A 9,531-nucleotide genomic window follows, 5' to 3' on the forward strand; every position below is an offset into this window, starting at 1 on the left:
GCCATAGTCTGCTATGCTTCCCAAGTTCCTCTGTTTTCGGTCTCCAGCTTCCATTTCTCAGATTGAAGCTGTACAAGGGCAGGAATCTCTGGCCATAGTCTGCTATAAACTCCATGGCTCTTAGTATGAACTCAAAATCCTCTTTGCTCATGTAATAAGGAAAACTGACTCTGGTCCATCCAGGTTTGACGCTAACATAACCCTATTCGTGGTATTCAACATTTTTCTTTACCAACAATGTGTGTTTAATTTAAAATGATTTACTAGAGTTTCATGATTTTCTAGTCTATTAAATATGGGCTTTATGCTAGAATTTTATACTGTTTTTGTTGCCTATAGAATTTTATACTGTTTCTAGTCTATTGAAGTGATATTTATTGGATGTTTTAGAATTTTTTATCCTGATATTTTAAAATTTATAACCTACAGTTATGGATCCAGAAATGAGAGATGTGATAGTTCATTTGATGATTTGGTGGATGCATGTTCTTCACTCTATGTATCAATGTTTCTTTGCCATTTGTACCACTATAGCCTTGCGTAGGAATCGCATTAGTCGAAGGCCATATACGGTAGACTTCTATGCTAATAGAGTCCACTTACGAAACTTGGTGTATAACAGTGACATTACTTGTTATAACCAGCTTAGAATGAATAGAGCCACATTCGACAAGCTATGTCTTATGCTTGATGTCATAGGAGGTTTGAAACCAACTAAAAACATGCTAGTTGATGAGCAAGTGGCAATGTTCTTACATATCCTTGCACATCATTTAAAAAATAGAGTTATACGATTTTATTTTGGGAGGTCTGCTGAAACTATTAGTAGGTATTTTAATTTGGTCTTAACTTCTATGATGAAACTGAATCGAGAGCTCCTAAAGAAACCTGAGCCAATTGCTGAGGATTCAATAGACGAAAAATGGAGGTGGTTTAAGGTAATCTCATATCTTAATTCATAACTTTTATTAATGATATAATTTATCTATTCTTTTAATTAATTATTTGTTATTTTCAGCATTGTTTAGGTGCTCTTGATGGAACCCATATTAAAATGAAGGTGCCTATGGCTGACAAAGCGAGATATAGAAATCGAAAGGGGGAAATAACTACTAATGTGTTGGGAGTTTGCTCTCCGGATGGACAATTCATATATGTCTTAACGGGTTGGGAAGGCTCAGCAGCTGATGGTAGAGTTTTGCGAGATGCTATTAGTCGTAGGAATGGTTTGAAAGTGCCTCAAGGTAATGTTAATTTATTTTTAAGTAATGATCAATGTAGTAATGAGCTTAAAGTTAATTTCTTTTATTCTTGTAGGCCAATATTACTTGGTTGATGCGGGGTATGCAAATTGTGAAGGATTTCTTGCCCCATTTCGAGGTCAGCGATACTACTTAAGTGAGTGGAGGGATGGACGGCAGCCTTTAACTCCACGTGAGTGCTTCAACATGAGGCATTCATCTGCGCGTAATGTTATTGAACGATGTTTTGGAATGTTGAAACTACGATGGGCTATTCTTAGGAGTCCTTCATTCTACCCTGCTCAAGTCCATAATCGGGTCATCATAGCGTGTTGTCTCCTTCATAATTTGATCCGTCGACAAGGAGATGATCCACTGGATATTGAGATAGAGGCATTGGAGACAACTACCAATGATATGGAGATACCTTATATTCAAACAATTGAGACATCAAATGCATGGGCTAACTTTCGTGATACCTTGGCAAATGAAATGTTTGTTGAACTTATGAGTCATAGGGGTAGTATGTGAGCATTAGAAGAGACACCTAAATCTAGATGTGACTTGAATTCTAGTTGAATATTTGTGGATGTATGTTTTGTGTAATGACAACATTATAAATGGTTTTATTAGGTGATGTTTTCCTTCTTTGCAATATTGTGATGTATGAGATTTTATCTTCATAGCAATTGATTGTGTTATGGTATGTTAAAACTAATGATAATTTTTGCTGTTTAAGTAAGATCATGACAGGTGGCGATTCCACAAAGTCAACCCATCATGTCTGGACACCTGAGGAAGACTCTCTTCTTGTGCAATCCTTGCTTCAGCTTCGTGATGATGGGACCTTGGTTGCAGATAATGGGTTTAAGGCTGGAGGTTTAAAGAAGTTGCAAAGAATGATAGAGGAGAAGTCACCTGGATGTGGGATACTAGCTGTACCTCACATTCAATCTCGTTTGAAGACCTTGAAGACTAGTTGGCAGGTCATATATGATATGTTATATGGCTCAAACACATCTGGATTTGGTTGGGACCCTGACAAACAATGTGTTACAGCAGACAAGGAAGTGTGGGATGAGTATGTTAAGGTAAAACTTTACTAGAAAAATATTTTTTACTTCAGCTTTATACTTATAATAAATATTGATGCAGATTTGAATTTGTAAGCTTACTAGCTATTGATATTTTTATGTGATTTTATGTTTGTAGAGCCATAAAAAAGCTGCTCATTTCAAGAACAAACCCTTTCCTCTCTTTGATGCACTATGCTCTATATTTGGAAAAGATAGAGCTATAGGAAAAGGGTCACTTTCAAGCAATGATGTGCATGAGGTTGAAGCTTATACAGAGTTTGATACAATAGCTGCTAATGTTGATGAAGATACTGTGGATATTGGACTAGAGATGGATCCATCAATTACATTCTCTGACCATCCATCAGAAAACACAAATGTTGGCACTTCTAAGTCTAAGAAAAGGAAAAGAACTAGTCAAGATCGTGATGAGTTTTTGACTGAGGCACTTAAAGAGATGTTAGCAGCTACTTCCCAAGACATCAAGGATTCCTCTGCCCAATTAGGAGCTCGTTTAGACAAGTTGGCTCGAGAAGCAATGTTAGATGCACGAAGAGAGGCTCTATATGATGAGTTGTTGAAGGTTGAAGATCTTACTGACAATGAGCGCACTGATGCATATCTTAAAATGATAGGTGATGATAAAATTCTTGTTGGATTTCCTAACCTACCAGATAAGGCTAAGGCAGCTGTGGTTCGCAAAATACTTTATGCATAAATGTGTTATGTATGCTGCTTCTTTTTGGGTATTATAGTGTAGCTAAGTCTACATTGTAAACCATGATGGATATATTTTTTTGGCTCTGTCATGGTTGGTAGCCTTTTTGATTACATAGTTGTGGCTGCCTTATATATAGGAAGTCTGATTGTAAAGTGCTCAAGTCTACTTCTTTAGTTCATTTTTTGGTTTTGCCATGGTAGGTAAATTGTGCATTGGAAGATATGGCAAAAAAATTGAGTCAGACATTTTGTACAAATGCTACTTATGTGATAAATAGTTAACTTTATCCTTAGTGACATGAAAACGTTATAATATGGATATAAGATAGTATTATATATAATATTTGTATATAATTTATATATTTATAATATTTTTTGTAAAATATTTTACTAGATATAATATGTTGGTATAAGAAGTAGAATTGATTTGTTTGACATTTTTCTTCTAAATCTATGTGTTAGTGTATTTATTTTAAAGTAGAAAGGATGGGAACCATTGTCAATTTTATTTTCAAGAAAATGTTCCCTCTGATGATAAAACTTTTTGTTTGGCCCAAGCTAGTGAATAATAGTTATCGATATAATCTATGATTTATATAATATTTCATTAATATATAAAATACATAAGAAAATTGGTACACAATTAAGTTTTTATTATGTTTTATTTTAATTTTTATATAGGGGTATTTTTGTCTTTTAAGTATAATTCCATTTCCATGTCTTGCATACCAAACAAAAGTAATGTAAGGATTCCATCTAATTTTTCTGACATACCAAACATACTTTTATAATTCAATTCTATTCCAATTCTGATTCCAATTCTGATTCCGATTCCAATTCCAATTCCATCAAAAACTATTCAATCATACCAAACGGGGCCTTAGTGTTTTCAGAAAAAAATACTGAAAACATTGAAATTATGGGGACCTAGCTAAAAAATATCACTTAACCTTAATAAAACTATAAGACTAAAAATATTTTTAAAAAAATCATAAGGACTAAAAGCAAATTAAGCATCCAAAACTATTGGAACGAATGACTGAATTTTCCCAAATATAAATAGTTATAATCAATCATATCTTCCAAATTAATATATTTTTCTATATTGCTAATGATTAAAGGACAAATATTACCAAAAAAAAGTATCCAAATTTATAAAGAATGAGCCAAAAAACTATAGAAAAGAAATGAAGAAAATGTTTAGTCATTTTCTATAATTTTTAAATTATTTTTTATAATTTTTTAGTCAACAACTAGTTAAAGATAACATTTATTAATAATAAAGATAATATTATATTATTTTTAAAAGTTGAAAGGTGATATTACATTAAAAACAAATTTAAAATTCTAGACACTTTTACACATATAGTTTAAAGTAAGTTTGTCATTTAATCATCAACTCATTTTTTCGTGCTTATTTTTTTGAATATGATTGAGAGCTGGATGTATCAAATCTATTGCTACATGTGCGATTGTTTTACAAGTTTGCATCATGTGTTCAATGCTTGAACCTGTTTCAATGTAATTTTTGTGAAACACAACAAATTCTCGCTTTTAGTAAAAGTTCACTTACATTCAAAAACAAACATGTATCATAAAATTAAATCATGTTACTAATGTAAGGATTTTGTTGGTGGATAATTAAAAAATATCTTTATAAATATTTTTTAAATTTAAAAGCATATGTTCATATCCTCCAGTTGACCTCCAAAAGGTACTCTCCAGTTGTGATTGGGAGTTGCCATGGCCAATCAAGCACCCTCATATCCTCCTCCATGTCGATGAATGTTGATGAACATTGTCAATAATGTTGGGTCCATGGTAAGAGAGAGATTGAGAGTACGAAATGAGGATGAAAGTCAATTCCTTGGATAATGTGATGGAACCAAGTTCCTTCAAGAACCGAATCCTTGCATACTAAACAATCAAAAAATTGAGTTTCACTTCTACTTTCACTTCCCTTTCCATGCTATCAATCTAGGCTTAGATTTTCGGAGGGGAGAAAAAAACATGCACGGGGTGTACCTTGGGCCTAGCTAAAAGTCTTCTTGTTGGGGCCACCTTCTTGACCAATAGTTGAAGCATGTTAAAATGCTTTGCAACTGTAAAACTGAGGTCTCAAATTTGTACTTTGCAATTTGGCTCTCATTGTTCGACAATTTATTTTGAATAATTCCAATGCATATATTATACTGCACCTCATAAATTTTTTTCTCCCTTAGTTTTTCTCCAGGCCATCATATACCCTTTTTTGAATTTTAGTTGAAAAGAAAAAGAAAAAGTAGAGACGTTTTAATAATCAATAAATTAGTACATTCATTACATATAAATAATATGACTATTTATAAATTTTATATGATGTATTATATTAATTAATAGTTTTAAATAGTTTGTAGGATTTGCATTATCTATTTTTTGGGTTATAAAAAATAAAAATAAAATATAATAAGATTCATTAAGTGTGTATATATATACATACAGCTAAAGTATATACTTGATCTTCTAATTTTATATAATATTTTAAATTAGTCTCTTAATTTTATAAAATTTCTATTTAGTCCTTTAACTTTAACATCATTAGTTTTAAATTATTATTTTTTAAAAAATTAAACTTAATACGTTAACATTTAATAATATTTTATCAATATTTAAAAGTTTAATGTAGGAATTTTTTGTTAATGAAACTAACGGTATTAAAGTTAGAAGGATTGAAAAGAATTTTATAAAATTAAGGAACCAAACTTAAACATTATGTAAAGTTAAATGATTAAAGACGCATATAGCCTTTAATTTTAACTAATTTTAAAAAATCTTAACATTCATGCTTTTACATGAAATCTAAGATAAGATGTATTGTTCATAAAGACGTGATTCATTAATTTTTTTTTTAAATTTAAAATGGAAAAATTGAGATCCATGGGAGCATTAACTCCAACCACATGCCTTTCTATTTCTCCATTTCTTTGAGAGCAACGCAATTTGTTTATTTATCATATTCTTCGTCATCTATTTGAAAAGATCAATTCTCCCCTTGCTACACTTGAAGTAATGACTTGAATTTGGTACGAGTTTATTCGCCATGAACTCGGTTTGGGTATGATTCCCTCTCTCTAATGATTATAAACTACACAAGATTTCATGGGTTTGAAAAAATAAATTCACCTTTTGTTGTGCTTGCACAATGGGTGTTTTTGTTGGTGGAGCTATACACTAGGTCCTCACTCAGAAGCTAGAGCTCAATACTCTCGATCTGGTTATTGCGTTTGATTTGAAATACATAATTTTAATGAGGTACCTTTGGCTGAATTGGTAAAATCACAATTTTCTTAGTGTTAGAATTTTTTTCTCAATGTCAATATTCAATCACCTTATGTCCTATTGAAACAATTCTGGCTATAATGCTATGGTTGTAAAGGACGTTTTCTTTTTTGAACTTACCAGATTGCTTCAATGTCTTGTGGTGGAAAATATTTTTGTTAATATATAGGTTATTGGAACTGAGAAGGCTAAATAATGGTGGAACAACGTCATTTTCTGCACAAAGATGTTGGATTTTATAGGTAAACAGTCTCTTCCTCATTTTTAAGCAAAGATAAAAAATAGCAAGTGATGTTGGTTCATTTTTCACTTTTTAACTTATGATGATTTATAAAGCCATGCCATTTTTAAGACATTCAGTGTGATGCAGAGATTCCAAATTTAATAATGCATAGATTTATAAGCTTTATTTGGTATTTGAAAATTGATTTGATTTAATGCAGCGCACAAGAGTTTGATTCAAAAAAATTGCATTACACAGACTTAATAAATGGAAATGTAAGTTTTGGAAGCTATACTCATGAATCATTTTAAAGGTATACAGCTTTCTTTCATCAAAGTAGTTTTTTAAATAAATTAATTTAATGCTTTTTCACGCAATTTTCTCTTGAGAGAAGGCATAATATTTTGTTTCACTATTTATGGTAAAAATACACTACGGTGATAGTGGCTGAGTACTTCCAATAAATGATTAAACGTTATCAAATAAAAGTATCTGCACATGCAAATGCTTTTCCTTCCTTTATTCATGCATTGATAATCTATATATGATAACAATGAGAACTTTTTTACAGTTAAGCAAAAATATTTACCTATCATGTTTTCATTGGATAACATAATAGTAAGCAATTAAAAATTGCACATAAATTATCATTAAAATAATGCTTATAGAACAGTCTAGAGAAGAAAAATGATCATTCTTGGTGACCCATTTAAATTAGTAGAGAGAAGTCATCTATAATTCACAGTTGCATTTCTTTTATTATTTATTAATTTTTCTTTAGTTTATGGGGAAGAAGTAGATTGTTGACAATTTAAGATTTAAGTAAATTTTATGTTTGTTTAATTCATTTGTAGTCACTTAACTGCACCAACCATCATAGTTAAGTTACTTGGTTAAATTTTAGTATTGAATATTGCCTATGCTGCCATAGTTGTTATTGAATTGGTTTTTCTTTCTTATTTTATGCAAGAAGTTGTATAATTTACTAGCATTCCCATATTGGATAACATTTGGATAGTGATTGATGTGAATACAATTCTTCATTAAAGGAGGATGAATTTCACAAACTGGCAAATAATGCAATACATGACTAGCAAGAGAAACTTGAGATACCTCTAGCTATTATTTAATCAGAACATTGTTAAGTTTTTAGTTGATTTATCCTAATATCTTGTCCTGCACTTATCTTTTCGAAAAATAATCAATAGATGTAAAGGAACATGATAATTTAAACTTAGCCATATTTGATATTGGCATTTGGTGGCTAGGCCTTCAAACTTAGTTCCTGTCATTTCCATCATGCTTGGAAAAAGGGGGATACACATAAGAAATAGGGAGCAAGTAAATACCTTGATATCCGATTGACTACTTGATGATAAAATACTTTGGGTTGTCAAGATTAGGTTTAGAAAGTTTGGAGAGACTCTGCTCAATTTCAAAAATGTTGTGCTGCTTTCACTTTCTTAGTTTCAACTTTGTTACTTGCACATCTATTTATAGATTCTTGCCCTGTGTATCAAAGCTAGCTTTTAATTGATATCTTATATTCCGACAAATATTCCACTTCCTCTGTAGCTTTTAATTGGTATTTCTGCATATCAAGGCTTTTAACTAAAATCTAGGTACAAGGTATTGGAACATAATTTTTGTGGGGCATGTTTTGCATAGGCACTAAATTTAGAGCTCTAATCTACATTAAGACATTTCCAAAATAATTGTATGCCTCATTGTCATTATCTTAAACAATGACATTTTTTGTTGGGATTTGTGACTCTGGATGATTTTTTTGAATGGAGAAACAATTTGGGTCCAGCTATATTCATGTTCTTAACATTTATTTATTGATTGACTTCTTATCCTATTATTTTCTATCCCTTTATTTCAAAATGTCATCATTTGTATTTTTATTAATTCTCATTTAGATCCTTCTACAATTTCATTTTTTGATCTTTTTTACTATTTAGATTTGATCCTTTTTTTTTTTTCAGATAAAATTCGATAAGCACTATAATTTAATATTTGCTCACTTCAAGTAATTGTATTTGATCTTTGACTTAATTCTATATAGTTAGCGTAACATGATCAGTTAAGATCTAGAGTTTGATGTTATGTTAATATCTTTTTCACCTTTATAAGACTTGCAATAAAGCTAATGAAGTAAGGGGTCATGATAACTATCTATAGATAGTAAATGGACATTTTTATTTGACAAGTTTAAACCTTATATTTCTTGATTATGGCTATAACTGCACATTTGTAAAGACATTAGGAAATTGGTTCTTGCTCTCTATTGATTAAACTAGAATTGTAAGGATGAAATTTATTTGTTCAACTTGCTTTCCATTTCATCCTATCCTTAAAATTACTTTGTTTTAGTAAAGACCCCTACCTTCAAGTGTGCTTCTTACCCCAAATATGAATTGGATAAGTTAATGGTTTATTTATTCATGATTATTCATGTCGCACCTGAAAAATGTGACGCAGACGGCGCGCGAGCGAAGGTTCCGGCCTTCGTGAAGGGAACTGGATGGAACTGAGAGTCGCTACCAAAATTTTGAGGTAAATCTTGAAAAACTATTTAAAGGAGGATGAGGATGGTATGCAAAAATAGAAAATAAGTTCTTGAGTTGGTTGAGCGTAGGGAAGGTATTAGGCACCCCATAAGACCCGTTCGTCAGAACAGTTACCTGAAATTTATTGTGTTATATTAATATAGTTTTAAAATTATTTTAATTATTCCTTTTATATTCATGTATTTGATATAAAAATGATAAAATTAAGTGAGAAATATTTATTTATTTACGAGAGAGGACTTGACTTAGCATTAGACTCTGAGGCCTACGTACCTTGTGATAGGGATTAAAGTCCACGTAATTCGGGCTTGAAAGTTTGTTGGTAAAAATATTTTTTAAAAAATAAATTAATTAAAAATAATTCACTATTTTGCAAATAA

At 31.0% G+C, this 9,531-nt stretch overlaps 2 protein-coding genes across 2 annotated transcripts; both read left to right on the forward strand.

Annotated features, from left to right (window-relative positions):
* Positions 1–746: 746 nt before the first annotated feature.
* LOC129292197 (protein ALP1-like) lies at positions 747–1,784 on the forward strand. The gene is made up of 3 exons (XM_054929757.1): positions 747–938; positions 1,019–1,244; positions 1,318–1,784. The coding sequence occupies exons 1-3, from the start codon at positions 747–749 to the stop codon at positions 1,770–1,772; spliced, it is 873 nt and encodes a 290-aa protein (XP_054785732.1). The 3' UTR covers positions 1,773–1,784.
* Positions 1,785–1,987: 203 nt separating this feature from the next.
* Positions 1,988–3,035, forward strand: LOC129292438 (uncharacterized protein At2g29880-like). Its single transcript, XM_054929990.1, has 2 exons — positions 1,988–2,332; positions 2,454–3,035. The coding sequence occupies exons 1-2, from the start codon at positions 1,988–1,990 to the stop codon at positions 3,033–3,035; spliced, it is 927 nt and encodes a 308-aa protein (XP_054785965.1).
* The last annotated feature ends 6,496 nt before the right edge of the window (positions 3,036–9,531 follow it).

Source organism: Prosopis cineraria, unplaced genomic scaffold (assembly GCF_029017545.1).
Source record: "Prosopis cineraria cultivar Desert tree isolate PC_DT_omini unplaced genomic scaffold, ASM2901754v1 PC14, whole genome shotgun sequence".
NCBI classification, from domain to species: domain Eukaryota; kingdom Viridiplantae; phylum Streptophyta; class Magnoliopsida; order Fabales; family Fabaceae; genus Prosopis; species Prosopis cineraria.

Bases quoted from the DNA above. Each gene is read 5' to 3' on its own strand.
- LOC129292197 (XM_054929757.1), top strand. From the start codon at position 747: ATGTTCTTACATATCCTTGCACATCATTTAAAAAATAGAGTTATACGA. The intron at 939-1,018 runs GTAATCTCATAT...TGTTATTTTCAG, and splicing joins AAAAATGGAGGTGGTTTAAG to CATTGTTTAGGTGCTCTTGA. The intron at 1,245-1,317 runs GTAATGTTAATT...TTATTCTTGTAG, and splicing joins TGGTTTGAAAGTGCCTCAAG to GCCAATATTACTTGGTTGAT.
- LOC129292438 (XM_054929990.1), top strand. From the start codon at position 1,988: ATGACAGGTGGCGATTCCACAAAGTCAACCCATCATGTCTGGACACCT. The intron at 2,333-2,453 runs GTAAAACTTTAC...TTATGTTTGTAG, and splicing joins TGTGGGATGAGTATGTTAAG to AGCCATAAAAAAGCTGCTCA.